A 23,519-nucleotide genomic window follows, 5' to 3' on the forward strand; every position below is an offset into this window, starting at 1 on the left:
AAGAGAGATCAGAATGAGGGGGAGTGTGTTAATACATGTGTAGCAGAATTGAAGAAACTGTCTGAACATTGTCAGTTTGGAGAGAACCTAAATGACACATTAGGGGATAGATTGGTTTGTGGACTGAAACATGAACACATTCAAAAACGTTTGCTCACAGAATCAGATCTCACTTTTGCAAAGGCTGTTGAAATTGCTGTGGCTATGTAAATCGTGACTAAAGATGCAATTGAGTTGCAAAGGAAAATAAATACTGACCTTACACAAACTTCCCTGCACAAGTTCACGCACCTGACAGCGCCCCCCATGTGGCCGAACAATGCAAAAGGTGTGACAGAGGTGGTTACAGAGCAGAGGACTGCCGTTTCAAAGACGAAATTTGGCAGAAATGCAATAGAAGGGGGCACATTCAAAGAGCATGCAAAGCAAAATTCAGTCACAACAGGAAACCTGAGAAAATGAAAGGATCTGTGAATGCACTAGCAGAGAACAGTGGCAGTGATTCAGATGAACGATTAAATGGTACAATGGAGTTTAACACAGTGACTTCTCCCAGCAGTAGCATAATATGGGTGACACTAGAAATCGAAGGCAAACCCCTCAAAATGGAGCTGGACACAGGATCTGCAATGTCTATAATTTCCATGACTGTTAATAATTTCCAACACAAATGTATTGCTGAAGACATACTCATGAGAGAGATTGATTCCAATGGGGGCATTGCAGGTCAGAGTGAGTTATGGGGAGCAAACACAGCAGTTACAGCTGTATGTGCTGCCTGGAACTGGCCCCCCATTATTTGGTAGGGAATGGCTTTCAAAAATAAAGCTGAACTGGTGTGACTTGAAAATGCTCCACACGTTCCAGTCCAAAGAGAAAGGCACAGACCAAACACTGGAACACTTGTGGAAATACAACACAGTTTTCAGTGATCAGATGGGAACAGTAAAAGGCTTCACCGCAAAACTTGTACTGAGAGATGACGCAACCCCAAAATTCTGCAAAGCCAGATCTGTTCCGTACTCCCTGAGACCAAAGGTGGAAGCGGAAATCGATCGCTTGCAGGATACATGGATTGTGACGAAAGCGGACAGAAGCAAATGGGCCACACCCATAGTTCCTATTGAAAAGAAAGACGGGTCTGTTAGAATGTGTGAGGACTTCAAGGTAACTGTGACTTCAATGTTGCATGTGGACCAATACCCCCTGCAACATCTGTATGAAATCTAGCTGGTGGAAAACACTTCAGTAAAATCAATCTGAAACAGGCTTAACTGCAGCTGCCGGTTGGAGAGAGCTCCAAACAGTACCTGACAATAAACACACACAAAGGTCTATACAGGTATAACCGCCTGGAATTTGGCATTGCATCAGCCCCAGCCATTTGGCAACGAACTATTGACCAGATTTTGCAAGCAATCCCAGGAACCCAGTGTATCCTGGATGACATTATCATAACAGGACGTACCGACAAAGAGCACCTGGCTAACCTGGAAGAGGTCCTGAAAAGACTGCCTGTAGTCCATACTCCTTCAAACTTAAAGAAGTGTGAGTTCTTCAAAGACAAGATTGTCTTCTGTGGACATGAAATCGACCGCAATGGATTGCACAAAACACAGGACAAAATCGATGCAGTGGTACAGGCACCACGACCACAAAATATCACAGAAGTGAGATCGTTCACGGGACTTATCAATTACTACAGAAGATTCCTACCAAACCTTTCAGCAGTACTCCAGCCTCTCAATCAGCTCCTGGAAAAGAATAGGACATGGCAGTGGACAGAACATTGTGAAAATGCTTTTCTTGAGGCAAAATGGCTCATCACATCTGAACAGGTCCTGATGCATTACGACCCTGAACTGTCAGTGAAGTTGGCTTGTGATGCGTCCCCTTATGGCTTAGGCCGTCCTTTCACACACACAGAAAGACGGGTCAGAGAGGCCAGTTGCATTTGCGTCACGAACATTGAATGATGCAGAGAAGAACTACTCACAAAACTGACAAAGAAGCACTGGCGCTAGTGTGGGGCATCAAGAAATGTATAACATCCCTATATGGCAAGCGTTTCACACTGGTTACAGATCACCAGCCGTTGCTTTCCATTTTCAGTGCAAATAAAAGGCATTAAGGCAATGACATCAGCCAGGTTACAGCGATACGCCTTGTTCCTCGCCAGTCAAATGTATGACATTGAGTTTAAGCCGTCGTCCCTCCACACAAATGCAGATGGATTATCCAGACTGCCGTGTACAAGAGAAAGACAAAGGAGGGTGGATGCAGTGGACATGTTCCATACCGCTCAGCTCGAGGCACTACCGGTCACAAGCACAGTTATCAAATGGGAGACAAGGAAAGATGTGACCTTGTCAAAAGTGTACACTTACACCATGTCAGGATGGCCAGCTACTGGCAGAAAGAAGCTGACTCCGTATTTACAGCAGAGAAACAAAATTACAACGTACCAAGGATGTTTGATGTGGCGAATGAGAGTCATGATACCCCAGAAATGCCAACATCAGGTTTTGCAGCAACTACATGAAGGTAATGTGGGAATTGTCAAAATTAATCTGCTCGCAAGGAGCTACTTCTGGTCCAGGTCTGGATCAACAGATAGAAAATATGGCAAAGAACTGTTTTGTGTACACTGTTAGAATACTTATGAAATGCACATTGTTATTTTTGGTAACACATGTATATTTTCCCTCGAATCCAACCCCATTCGATCCATTGAGCAGATGTGGGTAGAACAATGTCCACACAAGGGTTAAAATTAAAAACATTCACAAAAGCTCCAAAGAAGGCCATGAGGTCGATATGTATCGCTTAATAAAGAGTAGTGATACTACTGTAGCAAGAGCAGTGTGGGGGTTTCTTATTTCTTCCACAGTTATTTATTAAAATAGGGAGTTATATGTTTAATTTGACTGTGTTAACTAGCAGTACTACTTATTTCTATGAGAGTCAGGTGGATACATAGCAAAAAAAGCATGATTATTTGTCTTTCTGATATGAAACCATCAAGTGCTGGATTTGAAACAAAAACGTGTCTGTCATTGAACAACACACAATCTCTTTCATATTTTCTTTAAACAATAAATGCTAATTTACCATGCTTTTAAATAACAGATGAAAGTCCTTAAGCTAAAGCTTAAATCAGTGATGATTTAAAATATTATTTTTTGAGAAACCTCCAAAATTATTATGTTCAGATTCAGAGCTGTTCAGTGATGACTATTTTTTAAATGTATTTTACCTTTATTTAACTAGGCAAGTCAGTTAAGAACAAATTCTTATTTTCAATGACGGCCTAGGAACAGTGGGTTAACTGCCTGTTAAGGGGCAGAACGACAGATATGTCGTAACCTTCCGGTTACTAGTCCAACGCTCTAACCACTAGGCTACCCTGTACTGTAAAGAAAATGACAATCCAAAGTTGACATTTTGTATTTCATTTTTACTGGTCATAATGCAGGTCAACCCAGTTTAAAACAGTATATTGTTTTATACCAGCTCTATATGCAAAGGAGCCTAACACACCACTCCTCTGTATTAAACGTGGACTGTTTGTCTCATAGTCAGTTGGAGTAGGGAAGAGCAGCTCCCACCAGTTCAGCTACAGCACAAATCATCCCTGTTCCCTGTATCTCTGCTGCTGCTCCTGCTGGCAGCTGCTTCCTTGTAAATCTCTCGGGATTTGGGGGAAGGAATGGATTGAGGCGCAATAAAATAATATTTTAACAATAGCCTTAACAGTCATACTTAGCTATCCTGTATAGCATATGACTAATTATGTTTTTTCCCCATAGATGTGTACTGCGGGGGTCTTGAACTCAGCCAGCCAAGTGTAATGGTTGTAAAGTCTGGAGAGTCTCTGAGCATCACCTGTAAGGTCTCTTGGTATTCTGTTAGTGATACCAGCATAAGCTTTGCCACAGGTTGGGTTCGAAAGCCTGCAGGGAAAGCAATGGAGTTGATTTCCCATATATGGGATAATGGAGATACAGTATATACAAAAATTATGCACTGAAAAACAAGTTCAGCATTTCAAGAGATGCCTCTAGCAACTCTGTGTCTTTACAAGGGCAGAGCCTGCAACGTGAAGACACAGCTGTGTATTACTGTGCTCGCTACCCTCCACAGTGATACAAACCAGCACCAGACCTGAAGAAATATCTAGATACCCATGTGAGAAGAATGCAAACACAACATAATATAAATGTATCTCCACACCAAGATATCAAGATATTTAAGATTTATGCTCAGTCTCAAAAACTGTCAAATTACATTTTTTTAAATAAATTAACCTTTAAAAAAAGTGTTAAAACCATACATCATTAAAAGTTAAAGAAATGTAAACCCAAATAAAAATGCTGAACTTTTGTCCCTGTGTTGCTTCAAAACATCATAATAAAGCCATTATATATAGTCAACACATCATACTAAAGCCATTATATATAGTCAACACATCATACTAAAGCCATTATATATAGTCAACACATCATACTAAAGCCATTATATATAGTCAACACATCATACTAAAGCCATTATATATAGTCAACACATCATACTAAAGCCATGATATATAGTCAACACAACATATTAAAGCCATTATATATAGTCAACACAACATATTAAAGCCATTATATATAGTCAACACATCATACTAAAGCCATTATATATAGTCAACACATCATACTAAAGCCATTATATATAGTCAACACATCATACTAAAGCCATTGTATATAGTAAACACATCATACTAAAGCCATTATAGTAAACACATCATACTAAAGCCATTATAGTAAACACATCATACCAAAGCCATTATATATAGTCAACACATCATACTAAAGCCATTATAGTAAACACATCATACTAAAGCCATTATATATAGTCAACACAACATATTAAAGCCATTATATATAGTCAACACATCATACTAAAGCCATTATATATAGTCAACACATCATACTAAAGCCATTATATATAGTCAACACATCATACTAAAGCCATTATATATAGTAAACACATCATACTAAAGCCATTATATATAGTCAACACATCATACTAAAGCCATTATATATAGTCAACACATCATATACTAAAGCCATTATATATAGTCAACACATCATACCAAAGCCATTATATATAGTCAACACATCATATTAAAGCCATTATATATAGTCAACACATCTTACTAAAGCCATTATAGTCAACACAACATATTAAAGCCATTATATATAGTCAACACATTATACTAAAGCCATTATATATATAGTCAACACATCATACTAAAGCCATTATATATAGTCAACACATCATACTAAAGCCATTATATATATAGTCAACACGTCTCATAAGTGTAAATCTTAAGTACAGAGAGAAGAACAAAGGACAGAGAGGAGAGAGAATAAAGGAATAGAGGAAAAGATCTCGCCCTCTCAGTCTTTATTTAAACCTCTAGAGGACACTCATCATCAGACACTCAGCTCTGGCCTTCTCATAGTAGGCAGCTTGGACTGACATTACAACAAGTCCTGCACAGACCTGACTAGCACTGAACAATGAGGACTGTCTGGGGTTTAGTGCTCATGGCAGTGTCTGTAATAGGTAAGTGACAATATTGTGTCCAGTAGATTGAATGTCCCATCATTTTCAGGAATTCTTCAGAAATTAACTGCTACAAAAGGTGTCTATCAGCATGTTTAAAGATGTCACTGTTTGTTCATGTGTATGAATGTTTCCACTTTTACAAGCACTTCTCTTACTGTGAGAGTCTGTGAAATAATTCTGTGCTCTCTGTCAACATCAATCCTATGGCCCCACCAACGCTATAGGAGAGAGTAGACACATCATACTCTAAATTATTATCCTAATTACTTTAAAACCATAAAACACACCTATCCTATTTTGTAGGATAGGCTAACTATGAATTTCCTGAGAAAACTTTCACTGAAACATTTATAGTCGTTCAGTCAGTTGAAAATGGCAAATAACTCCAAACATTTTCAAATATATATGCAGTCATTCAGTCAAATTAATTATTTATCTCCAGCAGGTAAAACAATTTATTTGGTAGTGTCTTTCAATTTTGATCAATTGTTGATCTTATTTGCATGAAACCAGATGTACAATTTCAGCAAACAATTAATACAATATTGAATACTGTACATGTGCCATGAAGGTCATTAATGTTAAACAGTAATGTAACAAATATATACCTCAATATATTTGTTCTTTGAAACAATGTTGACACTGTGAGTGTTGGAGTGGACCACTTTTATCAAGTCGGTAGCCATTGTTGGTCACCGCTTTTCAATGTATGTTGCATTACGGGGATAAAAATTGTTCCACATGTCAACTGCATGAAAAAAAGTGATCTAAGCTCATGAAGTTTTGACTGCAGATGACTACAAGTTTCTGCAGTTGATCTCCACCAGCTTCCTACAGCAGCCATCACTTGCATTGTGGTAGGCTCTATTGTCAACAAATCATTAGGGTGTTTTTGTTTGACCCACACAAACGTGACCAAGGAGATGACTGAAACAGGAACCAACATTGCAACCAACATTGCCACGATTCATGGAAACTATGTAACAAAGCAAATGGGGGAGTTACATTATGTAAAGGTAAAAATGTATAAAAGCCAAGCACTAAGAATGAGAAGGCATTACTTCCATGGAGGTGCTCGGCTTTGTTGCTCTCTGCAATTAAAGTCTAATTGAATTCACAAGCTCCAGTATCTGAGTAGTATTTGATTCAATATTTTCCACAACAGTAGCTTGGACTGACATTACAGCGAGACTTAACTATTCCTGAAAAAATGGAACTGATGACTGTCTGGAGTATAGTTCTCATGGTGATGTCCATAGACAGTAAGTAAAGCATTACATGGTGACTGAAGAATGTCAGAGTATCATGGTTAAACTCCAAATCTGTGTAAATACCATAGTGTAACGACCCTGGGTTGATAAGCGTGGAAATCGACTCTGCCGCTCGAGCATGCTTTTGTCGAATGCGCGCCGACCTCTGGCTAGAAGGTTCGAGACCCGCTCCCTGCTGTTTTATAACGTACTCCTATCCAACTATGTTTTTTTTGTGTTGTTTGTAACTTTAATTTGTTCATTTATTTTGTTTGTATGTTGCTGCTACTGTCTCTTAGTGACCGAAAATAACTTCTACAAATCAGAACAGTGATTACTGGCCACCACGGTTTTTTTTCGTTTAATGATAGGCTGGACAATAGAACGAGTCAAAATTCACCCTGAGAAATGGCAAAAGAACGTTGGCTAAGCTGGACCACTAGTGTGAGCCCATAGCAAATTAATGGAATTGAACGTTGCAGAGCCTGTTTTGACTGGAGTAACGCCTAGAATTACATTTCGCCTAAATGCACCAGAAAATGTATCCCTTTTTATTTTACCACTAAGAAACTCAAAAATGTGCGCTTATGTCTGCATGATGAGTAAGTAGGGAAAACATTGTAACTTTTGACATTCTGGTATAGCAGTCAATGACAGCATAGTACGGTTCCCAACCTTATGTACTTAGAAAGAGGAGATTATTCCGATTTTAAATTGTGTCAGACTTGAAAAAAAAAATACACATTGCGAAATATACATTGCGAAATATACCAGCATGCCTCTCCATAGGAATACAATGGGGGACAAAAGATATTTCGGAGCCTAGCGTTTGATGACAACGGAGTACGCTTTCCAGCCTTACATAATTGGAAAGAGGAGATTCTCATATTTAAAATGGTGTCCAATTTCAAGCAATCTAAATATACACATTGCGAGAGATTTGGCAAAATAGACAGACATACAGTGTGGCAAAAAAGTATTTAGTCAGCCACCAATTGTGCAAGTTCTCCCACTTAAAAAGATGAGAGAGGCCTGTAATTTTTATCATAGGTACACTTCAACTATGACAGACAAAATGACAAGAAAAAAATCCAGAAAATCACATTGTAGGATTTTTTATGAATTTATTTGCAAATTGTGGTGGAAAATAAGTATTTGGCCACCTACAAACAAGCAAGATTTCTGGCTCTCACAGACCTGTGACTTCTTCTTTAAGAGGCTCCTCTGTCCTCCACTCGTTACCTGTATTAATGGCACCTGTTTGAACTTGTTATCAGTATAAAAGACACCTGTCCACAACCTCAAACAGTCACACTCCAAACTCCACTATGGCCAAGACCAAAGAGCTGTCAAAGGACACCAGAAACAAAATTGTAGACCTGCACCAGGCTGGGAAGACTAAATCTGCAATAGGTAAGCAGCTTGGTTTGAAGAAATCAACTGTGGGAGCAATTATTATTATGTCTACTCAGCACATAGTGTTGAGTGCTTTGCTTTCTCTGCATGCATAATCCTGTGATGTCTAGAGTCTTAACTGCTTGATCATTTTAATAATTTAATCATGTGGGCCTATACATTGATTGGTCGACAGATTTGAGACATGATACTTTAGTCCATAAGCAAGTGACACAATTCAAGTCACTTTATGGACAGAGTTTTGACCTTTCCATCTCCACCACTAACACTCCCGAATAACACACATACACACACACACACACACACACACACATAGTATAACAGCAAAATAGGCTATCAAAGTGTATAGTTTAAAAGTTAGTAGGCGCATTGTGCACAAAGTGCAGAACTTGATTCCCAGCAATTGATTGCCCAGATGGAAGCCATATTAACACTATTCCATTCTAGTGTACTTCTTCCTCTCAGCCTCTGCATACACCTGTGTGCAGGGATGTTTTTTCATCCGCATCTGCATTCATATACAAAGGGGGGAACAAAAAGCATGTAGAGGTCTATCATTTTTATCATAGGTACACTTCAACTGTGGGAGACGGAATCTAAAACAAAAATCCAGAAAATCACATTGTATGATTTAAGTAATTCATTTGCATATTATTGCATGACATAAGTATTTGATACATCAGAAAAGCAGAACTTAATATTTGGTACAGAAACCTTTATTTGCAATTACAGAGATCATACGTTTCCTGTAGTTCTTGACCAGGTTTGCACACACTGCAGCAGGGATTTTGGCCCACTCCCCCATACAGACCTTCTCCAGATCCTTCAGGTTTCGGGGCTGTCACTGGGCAATACGGATTTCAGCTCCCTCCAAAGATTTTCCATTGGGTTCAGGTCTGGAGACTGGCTAGGCCACTCCAGGACCTTGAGATGCTTCTTACGGAGCCACTCCTTAGTTGCCCTGGCTGTATGTTTCGGATCGTTGTCATGCTGGAGGACCCAGCCACGACCCATCTTCAATGCTCTTTTACTGAGGGAAGGAGGTTGTTGGCCAAGATCTCGCGATACATGGCCCCATCCATCCTCCCCTCAATATGGTGCAGTCGTCCTGTCCCCTTTGCAGAAAAGCATTCCCAAAGAATTACGTTTCCACCTCCATGCTTCATGGTTGGGATGGTGTTCTTGGGGTTGTACTCATCCTTATTCTTCCTCCAAAAACAGTGAGTGTAGTTTAGGCCAAAAAGCTCTATTTTGGTCTCATCAGACCACATGGCCTTCTCCCATTCCTCCTCTGGATCATCCAGATGGTCATTGGCAAACTTCAGATGAGCCTGGACATGCGCTGGCTTGAGCAGGGGGACCTTGTGTGTGCTGCAGGATTTTAATCCATGACGGCACCGTGTGTTACTAATGGTTTTCTTTGAGACTGTGGTCCTAGCTCTCTTCAGGTCATTGACCAGGTCCTGCCGTGTAGTTCTGGGCTGATCCCTCACCTTCCGCATGATCATTGATGCCCCACGAGGTGAGATTTTGCATGGAGCCCCAGACCGAGGGTGATTGACCGTCATCTTGAACTTCTTCCATTTTCTAATAATTGCGACAACAGTTGTTGCCTTCTCACCAAGCTGCTTGCCTATTGTCCTGTAGCCCATCCCAGCCTGGTGCAGGTCTACAATTTTATCCCTGATGTCCTTACACAGCTCTCTGGTCTTGGCCATTGTGGAGAGATTGGGTGTGTGGACAGGTGTCTTTTATACAGGTAACGAGTTCAAACAGGTGCAGTTAATACAGGTAATGAGTGGAGAAAAGGAGGGCTTCTCAAAGATAAACTAACAGGTCTGTGAGAGACGGAATTCTTACTGGTTGGTAGGTGATCAAATACTTATGTCATGGAAAAAAATGCAAATTAAATACTTAAAAATCATACAATGTGATTTTCTGCATTTTTGTTTTAGATTCTGTCTCTCACCGTTGAAGAGTACCTAAGATAAAAATTACAGACCTCTACATGCTTTGAAAGTAGGAAAACCTGCAAAATCGGCAATGTATCAAATACTTGTTCTCCCCACTGTTCGTGTTTGTTTGTTTTTCAGTTGAGCATCCGCCCGTCTCCCCGTCTCTTTTTGTAATGACCCCCTCAGAAGAGGAGATGCATGACAAAACAGCTTCCTTCACCTGCTTAGCAAGGGACTTTTCACCCAAAGATCATGAGATTACATGGCTGAAGAACAATAAGCCAATACCCAAGGGTGTCACGTTCTGACCTTAGTTCTTTTGTTATGTCTTTGTTTAAGTATGGTCAGGGCGTGAGTTGGGTGGGTAGTGTATGTTCTTTTTTTCTATGTTGTGGTTTTGTGTTTGGCCTGGTATGGTATGGTTCTCAATCAGAGGCAGGTGTCGTTCGTTGTCTCTGATTGAGAATGATACTTAGGTAGCCTTTTTCCACCTGTGTTTTGTGGGTGATTGTTTTCTGTTTTGTGTCTACACCTGACAGGACTGTTTCGTTTCGTTATTAATTATTTTCCTGTTGGAGAAAACCCCTTCACAACAGTTGGCCAGATCAAGAACATTCAAGAGATTACTTCACCAGAGTAAATACTGACTTTTTACCACAAGATGTGAACCATTGGTAAGCTTCAAAAACAGGAAGACCAGATTAGAGTTTGCCAAACAGCATTAAAAAAGCCTGTACAGTTATGGAACAACATCATATGGACAGATGAGACAATGATCTGCTTGTACCAGAATGATGGGAAGAGGAGAGTATGGAGTGAAGCATACCACCTCATCTGTGAATCATGTTGGTGGTAGTGTTATGGCGTGGGCATGTATGGATGCCAATGGAACTGGTTCCCTTGTATTTATTGATGTGACTGCTGACAAACGCACCAGGATGGTTTCTGAAGTGTTTAGATTTATATTATCTGCTCAGATTCAGCCAAACGCTTCAAAACCCATTGGACGGCGCTTCACAGTGCAGATGGACAATGACCTGAAGCATACTGCGAAACAGGTCTATACATAGAGGACTGTACTACAATTGATGTCATGCTCATATTTTTATTTCACCTTTATTTAACCAGGTAGGCCAGTTGAAAACAAGTTCTCATTTACAACTGCAACCCTTCCAAGATAAAGCAAAGCGGTATGTCAAAAAACAACAGAGTTACACATGGTATTAATAAAAGTACAGTCAATAACACAATGGAAAAAATCTATATACAGTGTGTGCAAATGGAGTAAGGAGATACGGCAATAAATAGGCCAATAGTAGCGAAGTAATTACCATTTAGCAAATTAACACTGGAGTTATAGATGTGCAGATGATGATGTGCAAGTAGAACTACTGGTGAGCAAAAAAGTAAATAAAAACAATATGGGGATGAGGTAGGTAGTTGGATGGGCTATTTACAGATGGGCTGTGTACAGCTGCAGCGAACGGTAAGATACTCCGATAGCTAATGCTTAAATTTAGTGAGGGAGATATGTCTCCAACTTCAGTGATTTTTGCAATTCGTTCCTGTCATTGGCAGCAGAGAACTGGGAGGAAAGGCGGCCAAAGTAGTTGTTTGGGGATGACCAGTGAGAAACACCTGCTGGAGCGCGTGCTATGGGTGGGTGTTATGGTGACCAGTGAGCTGAGATAAGGCGGAGCTTTACCTAGCATAGACTTATAGATGACCTGGAGCCAGTGGGTCTGGCGACAAATATGTAGCGAGGGCCAGCCGACGAGAGCATACAGGTCGCAGTGGTGGGTGGTATATGGTGCTTTGGTGACAAAACGGATGGCACTGTGATAGACTGCATACAGTTTGCTGACTAAAGTGTTGGAGGCTATTTTGTAAATTACATCGTCGAGGATCGGTAGGATAGTCATTTTTACGAGGGTATGTTTGGCAGCGTGAGTGAAGGAGGCTTTCTTGCGAAATATGAAGCCAATTCTAGATTTAATTTTTGATTGGAGATGCTTAATACAAGTCTGGAAGGAGAGTTTACAGTCGTCCACATCACCCGCAGCAAGAGCGACATCATTGATATATACAGAGAAAAGAGTCGGCCCGAGAATTGAACCCTGTGGTACCCCCATAGAGACAGCCAGAGGTCCAGACAACAGGCCCTCCGATTTGAAACACTGAACTCTGTCTGAGAAGTAGTTGGTGAACCAGGCGAGGCCGTCATTTGAGAAACCAAGCTGAGTTGCATCCGTGACCAGCTCGGAAACCGGATTGCACAAAGGAAAAGGTACAGTGGGATTCGAAATGGTCAGTGATCTGTTTGTTAACTTGGCTTTCGAAGACTTTAGAAAGGCAGGGCAGGATAGGTATAGGTCTGTAACTGTTTGGGTCTCGAGTGTCACCCCCTTTGAAGAGGATGATAACCGCGGCAGCTTTCCAAACTTTACGGATCTCGGACGATACGAAAGAGAGGTTGAACAGACTAGTAATCGTGGTTGCAACAATGGCGGCGGATAATTTTAGAAAGAGAGGGTACAGATTGGGAAAGTAGCTGCAGCGAGTGCGGAGCTGTTTGCCGGGGTTGGGGTAGCCAGGAGGAAGGCATGGACAGCCGTAGAGAAATGCTTATTGAAATTCTCGATTATCGTGGATTTATCGGTGGTGACAGTGTATCCTAGCCTCATTGCAGTGGGCAGCTGGGAGGAGGTGCTCTTTTTCTCCATGGACTTTAATGTCCCATGTCCCACTTTTTGGAGTTAGAGCTACAGGATGCAAATTTCTCTTTGAAAAAGCTAGCTTTTGCGTTCCTAACTGACTGTGTATTGGTTCCTAACTTCCCTGAAAAGTTGCATATTGTGGGGACTCTTCGATGCTAGTGCAGTATGCCACAGGATGTTTTTTATGCTGAGGGCAGTCAGGTCTGGAGTGAACCAAGGGCTATATCTGTTCTTAGTTCTACATTTTTTGAAAGGGGCATGTTTATTTAAGATGGTGAGGAAATTACTTTTAAAGAATAACCAGGCATCCTCTACTGACGGGATGAGGTCAATATCCTTCCAGGATACCCGGTCCAGGTTGATTTAAAAGGCCTGCTCACAGAAGTGTTTTAGGGAGCGTTTGACAGTGATGAGGGGTGGTCGTTTGACCGCGGACCCATAATGGCTGCAGGCAGTGATCGCTGTTATCCTGATTTGAAAACCGCAGAGGTGTATTTGGAGGGCAAGTAGCTCAGGATAACATCTATGAGGGTTCCCATGTTTATGGATTTAGGGTTGTACCTGGTGGGTTCCTTGATAATTTGTGTGAGATTGAGGGCATCTAGCTTAGATTGTAGGACGGCCCGGGTGATAACTTCTTATGGCATTAGGCAGTATTGAGTAGCTTGGATGAATAAACTGCTCAGAGTAAGCAGCCTGCTCCCAGTTGCTAATATATGCATATTATTAGTACATTTCGAGGATAGAAAACACTCTGAAGTTTCTATAACTGTTTGATTGATGTCTGTGAGTATAACAGAACTCATATGGCAGGCAAAAACCTGAGAAAAAATTCAAACAAGGAAGTGGGAAATCTGAGGTTAGTTGATTTTCAACTTAGCCCCTATCGAATACACAGTGGGATATGGGTCAAGTTGCACTTCTAGTTCCACTAGATGTCAACCGTCTTTAGAAACTGTTTTGAGGCTTCTACTGTGAAGTGAGGCTGAATGAGAGCTGAATGAGTCAGGAGTCTGGCAGAGAGCCACGCACTGGTCATGCGCATTTCACATGAGAGCGACCTGTGTTCCATTGCTGTTCTACAGACCTAGGAATTCTCCGGTTGGAACGTTATTGAAGATTTATGATAAAAACATCCTAAAGATTGATTCTATACATAGTTTGAAATGTTTCTACGATCTGTAATATAGCTTCTGTAACTTTTCCTCCGACGTTTGGCTGGACCTGCACGCTCGTTTGGATTTGTGTACTAAACACCCTAACAAAAGTAGCTATTTGGACATAAATGATGGACATTATCGAACAAATCAAACATTTTTTGTGGAACTAGGATTCCTGGGAGTGCATTCTGATGAAGATCATCAAAGGTAAGTGAATATTTATATTGTTATTTCCGATTTCTGTTGACTCCAACATGGCGGATATATATATTTTTTTCTGAGCTTCCTTCTCAGATTATTGCATGATTTGCTTTTTCCATAAAGTTTTTTAAAATATGACACAGCGCTTGCATTAAGGAGAAGTAGATCTCTAATTCAATGTGTAACACTTGTATTTTCATCAACATTTATGATGAGTATTTCTGTAAATTGATGTGGCTATGCAAAATCACTGGATGTGGAACTACTCCAATGTAAAGATTTTTTATATAAATATGAACTTTATCAAACAAAACATACATGTATTGTGTAACATGAAGTACTATGAGTGTCATCTAATGAAGATCATCAAAGGTTAGTGATTCATTTTATCTCTATTTGTGCTTTTTGTGACTCCTATCTTTGGCTGGGAAAATGGCTGTGTTTTTCTGTGGCTTGATGGTGAACCAACATAATCTTTTGTGGTGCTTTCGCTGTATTTTTTACATCAGACACTGTGGCTCGATTAACGAGAATTTTAACTTTAAAATGGTGTAAAATACTTGTATGCTTAAGGAATTTAATTATGAGATTTTTGTTGTTTTGAATTTAGCCCCCTGCACTTTCACTGGCTGTTGTCATATCGATCCTGTTAATGGGATTTCAGCCATAAAAAGTTTTAAGCATATCCCAGTTTAGGTCACCTGACAGAACGAACTCTGAAGATAGAAGGGGGGCAATCAATTCACATATGGTGTCCAGGGCACAGCTGGGAGCTGAGGGGGGTCTATAACAGGCGGAAATAGTGAGACTTATTTCTGGAGAGATTCATTTTTAAAATTAGAACCTCGAACTGTTTGGGCATAAACCTGGAAAGTATGACAGCCTGAAAAGTTCTATCTCTGCAGTTGATTGCAACTCCGCCCCCTTTGGCAATTCTATCTTGACGGAAAATGTAGTTGTGGATGGAAATCTCTGATTTTTTTGTGGATTTCCTAAGCCAGGATTCAAATCAAATCAAATCAAATGTATTTATATAGCCCTTCGTACATCAGCTGATATCTCAAAGTGCTGTACAGAAACCCAGCCTAAAACCCCAAACAGCAAGCAATGCAGGTGTAGAAGCACGGTGGCTAGGAAAAACTCCCTAGAAAGGCCAAAACCTAGGAAGAAACCTAGAGAGGGACCAGGCTATGAGGGGTGGCCAGTTGTCTTCTGGCTGTGCCGGGTGGAGAGTATAACAGAACATGGCCAAGATGTTCAAATAAATGACCAGCTTGGTCAAATAATAATAATCACAGTAGTTGTCGAGGGTGCAGCAAGTCAGCACCTCAGGAGTAAATGTCAGTTGGCCTTTCATAGCCGATAATTAAGAGTATCTCTACCGCTCCTGCAGTCTCTAGAGAGTTGAAAACAGCAGGTCTGGGACAGGTAGCACATCCGGTGAACAGGTCAGGGTTCCATAACCGCAGGCAGAACAGTTGAAACTGGAGCAGCAGCACGGCCAGGTGGACTGGGGACAGCAAGGACATCAGGGATGGCAGAGTGTGCTGAAGCAGTGAGTAAAACAAACTTGGGGAGGAGGCTTCTGATGTTAACATGCATGAAACCAAGGCTTTTACAGTTACAGAAGTCAACAAATGAGATCGCCTGGGGACACACAGGGCCTGGGTTAACCTCTATATCACCCAAGGAACAGAGGAGGAGTAGGATGAGGCGTTGGGGGCAGAGAATAACTTGAGCAGAATTCTGGGCGTGGTAGAATAGATTCAAGGCATAATGTACAGACGGATATGGTAGGATGCGGGTACAGTGGAGGTAAACCTAGGCATTGAGTGACGATAAGAGAGGTTGCATCTCTGGAGGCACTAGTTATGCTAGGTGAGGTCACCGCATGTGTGGAAGGTGAGACAAAAGAGCTCCGCAGTAAAATAAAACAATGATAACTAGCCTAAACAACAATATACAAGGCATATTGACATCAGAGAGAGAGGCATAAAGCAATCACAGATGATGATTGGGAGAGCTAGCTAAGACAATGGGTAAGACAACAGCTAATCCGCTAAGACAACAACAGGTAAAATGGCGATGAATGGGCAGAGACGATCAGTTAACTACACACAGTTCGAGTTCGAGGCTGGGACCGACAGATAATATAAACAAAAATGGAGTATCGTGATTAATGAACAGTCTAGCAGGCATCAGCTACAGTTGAAGTCGGAAGTTTAAAAATTGTTTTTCAACCACTACACAAATTTCTTGTTAACAAACTATAGTTTTGGCAAGTTGGTTAGGACATCTACTTTGTGCATGACACAAGTAATTTTTCCAACAATTGTTTACAGGCAGATTAATTCACTGTATCACAATTCCAGTGGGTCAGACGTTTACATATACTAAGTTGACTGTGCCTTTAAACTGCTTGGAAATTTCCTGAAAATAATGTCATGGCTTTAGAAGCTTCTGATAGGCTATTTTACATAATTTGAGTCAATTGGATGTGTACCTTTTGGATATGTTCAAGGCCTACCTTATAACTCACTGCCTCTTTGCTTGACATCATGGGAAAAATCAAAACAAATCAGCCAAGACCTCAGAAAATACAATTCTGGTTCATCCTTGGGAGCAATTTCCAAACGCCTGAAGGTACCATCTTCATCTGTACAAACAATAGTACGCAAGTATAAACACCATGGGACCACGCAGCCGTCATTCCGCTCGGAAAGGAGACGCATTCTGTCTCCTATAGAGGAACAATCTTTGGTGCGAAAAGTGCAAATCAATCCTAGAACAACAGCAAAGGACCTTGTGAAGATGCTGGAGGAAACAGGTACAAAAACATCTATATCCACAGTAAAGCGAGTCCTATATCGACAACCTGAAAGGCCGCTCAGCAAGGAAGAAGCCACTGCTCCAAATCCGCCATAAAAAAAAGCAAGACTACTGTTTGCAACTGCACATGGGGACAAAGATCATACTTTTTGGTGAAATGTCTTCTGGTCTAATGAGGGAAAAAAATAATTGTTTGTCCATAATGACCATCGTTATGTTTGGAGGAAAAAGGAGAAGCTTGCAAGCCGAAGAACACCATCCAAACCGTGAAGCACGGGGTGGCAGCATCATGTTGTGGGGGTGCTTTGCTGCAGAAGGGACTGGTGCACTTCACAAAATAGATGGCATTATGAGGCAGGAAAATTGTGGCTATATTGAAGCAACATCTCAAGACATCAGTCTGGAAGTTAAAGCTTTGTCTCAAATGGGTCTTCCAAATGGACAATGACCCCAAGCATACTTTCAAAGTTGTGGAAAAATGTCTTAAGGGCAACAAAGTCAAGTTATTGGAGTGGCCATCACAAAGCCCTGACATCAATCCTATAGAACATTTGTGGGCAGAACTGAAAAACCGTGTGCGAGCAAGGAGGCCGACTCTGTTACACCAGCTTTGTCAGGAGGAATGGGCCAAAATTCACAACTTATTGTGGGAAGGTTGTGGAAGGCTACCCGAAACGTTTGACCCAAGTTAAACAATTTTTAAGGCAATGCTATCAAATACTAATTTAGTATATGTAAACTTCTGACCCACTGGGAATGTGATGAAAGAAATTAAAGCTGAAATAAATCATTCTCTACTATTATTCTGACATTTCACATTATTAAAATAAAGTAGTGATCCTAACTGACTAAAGGCAGGGATTTTTTACTAAGATTAAATGTCAGGAGTTGTGAAAAACTGACTTTAAATGTATTTGGCTAAGGTGTATGTAAACTTCCGACTTCAACTGTATGTAGCCAGGTGATCGTAAGGTCCAATGAACAGCAATTGATGAAACAGGGAAGCCGATAGGTAGTCGTTACTACGCTATCAATCAGGAGACACGGCGTTCATAAAGTTAGCAGGCCGGGGCTAGCAGAAGCATCTTCACCGACGTCCGACAAATGCCGGTTGAGACAACATCGGACGGGATTGGTCGGAAGACCAGTCGTAATGGATCGGCGAGGCTCCGTGTCGACAAAGGGTCCAGGCCAATTGGCAAAATAGGTATTGTAGCGGGAGTAATTTAATTTGCTAGCCGGGAGATGCACCTGGCTCGAGGCTAACTGGTGCTAGCTTCAGGACAAGGGCGTTAGCCACTATAGCCACTCGGTAGCAACTAGCTAGCTGCGATGATTCGATGCAAAGGTCCAGAGCTTACGGCAGGAATCGGGTGATGTAGTGGCTTCCTAGTCGTGTTAGTGAAGAGTCTAGGAGGCATCAGCTGTGTAGCCGAGTGTTCATAGGGTCCACTGAGCAGGCCGGGAGATGGGCCTGGCTCAAGGCTAGCTTCAGGGCTGGGCAACTCGGTAGCAGGTAGCTAGCTGCAATGATCTGGAGTAATGGTCCAGAGCTTACGGCAGGAATCTGGTGATGTAGTGGAGAAAAGCAGTCCGGTATGCTCAGGGTTGATATCGCGCTGTGCAGACTGGCGGGTATTATCTGGGCTAAAAGTGTCTGGTGTCTGAGATAAAGGTAAAGACCGCTAGCAGTGGCTAACAATGACTAAATAGCTGGTAACTAATTAGCTGGTTAGCATCTGATGGCTAGGTTCTGATGGAGGTTATAGCTGTAAGGTCTAAAAATTGCAGATCCGTATCACTTTGGGTGAGGCGGGTTGCCGGAAGGTATATTTAATTGAAAAATGGAAAAAGAGATTTCAATATTTTTCACTGTATAACCAAAAAAAAAAAAACGAAAAATACTGAATTTGCATGGGACAACTACAAAACACGTCTACACTGCTACGACATCTTGGATGCGACCTCTATTATTTAGTGTAGTTCCTCATCAGTAACATCAATATGTCATGCTTTCCCACTGCTTCTCTCCCTATCAGAACCACTGACGGTGACTCTGAACCAACGTGTGAGAGAGGTGTTCGTTGACAACCAAGCAGTACTGGACTGTGTCATTACTGGTTCAGACCAGGACACAGTGTCTGGTACCACTATCACTTGGCAGGTCAACGGACAGGCCAAGACGAGTGGCATCATTCTGAAACCTATTGAATCAAAGGGCAACCTGAACAGCAGGGTTAGTACTCTGACCATAGACCAGACAGAGTGGACCAAAGTAAACAAAGTCCAGTGTTCTGCCATGAAGAGAGGTGATGTCACACCGGTCATTCAGGACCTCAGCTTTACCAAAGGAAGTAGGTCACTGAGACGTCTCAATGTGGTTGTGATAAGTGGTCACATACTCCAGGTTCTGGAGAGGGAGGCACAGGATGTGCAGACTTTTGCTCCAGCCCAGCACTAACACATCTGAGTCAGCAAATCAACTAATCATTAACTAATCATCACCTTTGCTTAGTTGAATCAGGTGTGTTAGTGCTGGACTAGAACATAAACCTGCACACACCTGTGTTGCTCCAGAACCAGGGTTAAGGACCACTAGGTTGATTTTAAACTGATATCCACATACTGGTTTTCATACATACCTACACGTACATGAGTGTAACGTTTCTTCTTAAAATCAATCCTCTTGCAGGTGAAGCCCCTTCAGTGTCCGTCCACGTTCTCCAGGAGGAAGACACCAGGGAGGAGGGGGAAGTGACTCTGGCGTGCCTGGTGGTCTGCCCGTCTCTCTGTGACGTCTACATCATGTGGCAGGTGAACAGCGGTGATTACCAGGAGGGGGTCACCAGCCCTCCTCAGAAAACCCAGAAAGGCAACTATTCTGTCACCAGCGTCTTCACCACCACTAAGAAGGAGTGGGAAGGAAACTCGGTTTTCACATGCGCCGTCAAGCACCTCGGCTCGGACAACAATACCACACCTCAGGAGAGGAGTGTGTCGAAGTCCTTGGGTAACTCATGTGAAGACAAGTGATATTAATCTGTGTGTGTTGTGTCATTGTGTCTCCTTATTGACTCCTCTATGGGTCAGAATAGCCCATGACTAGGAGTGTCCCCTGTTGTCCTCTTTGATCTCATTGTTGTTGTTCTTGAGATAAAGTTAACATGTTAGTGTTGTCATTGTTTTGTTGACTGTAGACATGTATATTGTCTGTGATATTGTCCAGTCTACTGTGTTGTAAGATGTCAGTCCTACTGCAGTCTTGTGTTGTCCATTGTCATTGTTCAGTGTGTCTTCCTAATGTGGAGGCTGGCTAATAAACAATACCGCATATGAGATCACATGGTTTGGTGTTCGTATGTCAATTACAAGTCTTGCTGTATTTGTTAGAATATGATGAAGACCAATACACTTGTGTCTGTGTGTATTGTACACCTGTATGTCTGTTCCTCACCACCTGTCTCTCTCCCTGTTCTCAGAGAACATCCTACTAACTGAGCCTGACGTGGGCTTCACTCTGAGCTGCATGGACAACGTTGATGAGTTCAGCAGCCTGTGGTCCTTCATCAGAAGTCGTAGAGGTTATTACCACAAAATAAATCAATAGGGACATTTTGTGGACTGTTACTTTTCAAACAGTTATTATGCTTTAAGACATTCAAATATACAGAAGTTCATGTTTCAGGATAAAACCCAGATGCAGACACTTTTGAAGTAACAAAAGTTTATTACTGAAATGGGATAGGTCAAGGGCAGGCAGAACTCAGTAATCGAGATCAGAGTCCACAAAGTACAGAACGGCAGGCAGAATGGTCAAAACTGGGAGAACTAGAGGAAGACAGGAGCACGGGGAAAAACGTTGGTAGGCTTGATGAAACAAAACGAACTGGCAACAGCCAAACAGAACACCGGTATAAAAACAGGAGACAAAGAGCTGAGACATAGGTTTGATCCTAGACACATGAAAAGTGGGATGTATACACAGGGTATGGGGCAACAGAAGATGAACAGCAGAGGGGGTAATAATCTTGGAGATGGGCCGATAAAGGGCCGATAAACCGGGGCTTGATGTAACAAAACGAACTGGCAACAGCCAAACAGAGAACACAGGTGTACAGTATATGTAATGGGGAAGATTGACGACACCTGGAGGGGGGTGGAAACAAGCACAAAGACCGGTGAAACAGATTAGGGTGTGACACAGAAAGAATGAAAATGCAGATGTTTTCAGGTACAGTTGTGGTCTGTAGCGCCACCAAGGACCATTCTCCGATGACGTAGACCCTCTGAGAACTGAACCAGGAGAAATTGACCTCGTACGAATCTGACTTTCTAGGCCTGAGATATTGAAACTTTAATGTCATTTTTAAGAGGTAAAATGTATAAGTAGAAAAATAGATTCTGACCAAATTGACTGAACATATCAATATAAACTGACTATTTAATTGTACATACTTAGAGTATGAAACAGAAACACCATCTTTTCCATCTTGTTGGTCAAACTGTATAAGAAGTAAGTATTAATGCATCCATTCCATAGTCTAAGGGTTTATGTTTGATAATCCATTCTGTTCCACACAGGCCCTGCTCTACTTTTCTCAGTTGTGTCTGTTTCTCTCACACACCCCACCCCTCTCTCTTCCCGTCTGTGACCCTCACAGCTGTGTGGCACCACGCTTGGTGAACTCCAGTCGGTCACCTGGGTGTTTCAGGGTCCCAGTTTAGCATCTCTGATGATTCAGATAGACAATTTGCATTTGGTTTGAATAAATTATGAAATGGATCAAAGAATCAGACAATTTAATTACTATTTCATTTATATGATAGACCTTGTTAACGGTTGTATTAATTATTTAATATTTTCAGTCATTCACTGCTACTGATCACACACAATGTTATTGACAGTCTATATTCATGGTTTGTGTTGGAAATAAAAATAACACACTTTTTTAAGTATTGCATTGAACAACAAGTCCTTAAAAACTTCTTATGGCTGCAGGGGCAGTATTGAGTAGCTTGGATGAAAAGGTGCCCATTGTAAACGGCCAGCTCCTCAGTCTCAGTATATGCATATTATTATTAGTATTGGATAGAAAACACTCTAAAGTTTCCAAAACTGTCAAAATATTGTCTGTGAGTATAACAGAACTGATATTGCAGGCGAAACCCTGAGGAAAATCAAACCATGAAGTGGCTTCTCTTTTGAAAACTCCATGTTCCATAGCCTCCCTTTGCTCCATACTGCCCCCTAGTCACAACAGGTTAAAAGAAGATGCCAAAAAATAAATACTATTCAGATCCTGAAGTACTGTACCCTAAAATGTGTTCCCATTGTTTCAACATTACATGGTCAGCAACTGTCGCCAAACAACTTGCCTTAGATGGCTACCCACTGGGCACTCTACGTGATTTCATAGTGGATAATTGAGTAATATTTGGATGAGACGTTCATGAATGAGATTACAACCTATATTCACCCCCTCAAAAAGGCAGCCAAAAGTTTGTTGGATTTCCAATGTGTCATATTTTTGGTTTGGTTGTCACCCAAAGGGACACTGCTCTTTCAACCATTCAAAATCAGAGCAAAATTCAAATGGAAATAGAATCTCAGATATTCTGTTTATTTATAGAACAGATGAAGATGATTTCTCTATGTTTCATCTATTAGCAGAACCAAATGACCTGGTTTGCAGTTGATATTACATTAAATGTGCATGGTGTAAGTGATCCATGCCATTGAAGATTTTGCACAGATTGTTACAACAATTGTGAAGATCTCCACAGACCTCTTGAACATGCACGCTTTAAATGTTTACATAAGAATACATGTATAGTTACAGTAACCTAAAAATGTGGCCAGATTTAATTCTACCTTTTATCAACAATATAACACATACAATGACATCATACGAACATCAACAACATCACACCTGCCCAGACACACTAGCCCTCACCCATAACTCCAGTGGTACCCGTATCACTTCCTGCCACATGGCCTCAAACTGCATGATTTTGTTTCTCTCCGTTGCCCATGCACTTTCAATATTTAGATAGAAAAGCATTTGACATTTGCATTGCGTGAACAACGGACGATTGGTTGATTTTAAATGTATTATGTATTTTTTTTTTAAAGATGATTGATGAGAAAAGCATTTTCCAAACCACCAGGTGTCTCACTGCAGACTCATATGCCATGTCTTGAAATATGCAGACATACAAATAAAAAGTAACTTTACATTGTAATACTTCTGACAGCCGTCTTTCCAACTCTGACCATAACTTTTGGACTTTAGAACATTCCCAGAATGTCACAACTTCTGTCGAAGTCGGTCCTTCTCCTCGGGCGGCGTTCGGCGGTCGACGTCACAGGCCTTC

At 41.3% G+C, this 23,519-nt stretch overlaps 2 gene segments (V, D, J or C); both read left to right on the top strand.

Moving 5' to 3' along the window:
- The window catches only part of LOC139365083 (Ig mu chain C region membrane-bound form-like), a 202,522-nt gene that overhangs the window by 51,588 nt on the left and 127,415 nt on the right, over positions 1-23,519 (top strand).
- LOC139424159 (Ig gamma-1 chain C region-like) lies at positions 18,687-20,485 on the top strand. The segment is given in 3 exon segments: positions 18,687-18,740; positions 19,123-19,498; positions 19,837-20,485. Coding segments are annotated over 3 exon segments (771 nt in total).

The sequence above is a fragment of the Oncorhynchus clarkii genome, chromosome 13 (genome assembly GCF_045791955.1).
Source record: "Oncorhynchus clarkii lewisi isolate Uvic-CL-2024 chromosome 13, UVic_Ocla_1.0, whole genome shotgun sequence".
NCBI classification, from domain to species: domain Eukaryota; kingdom Metazoa; phylum Chordata; class Actinopteri; order Salmoniformes; family Salmonidae; genus Oncorhynchus; species Oncorhynchus clarkii.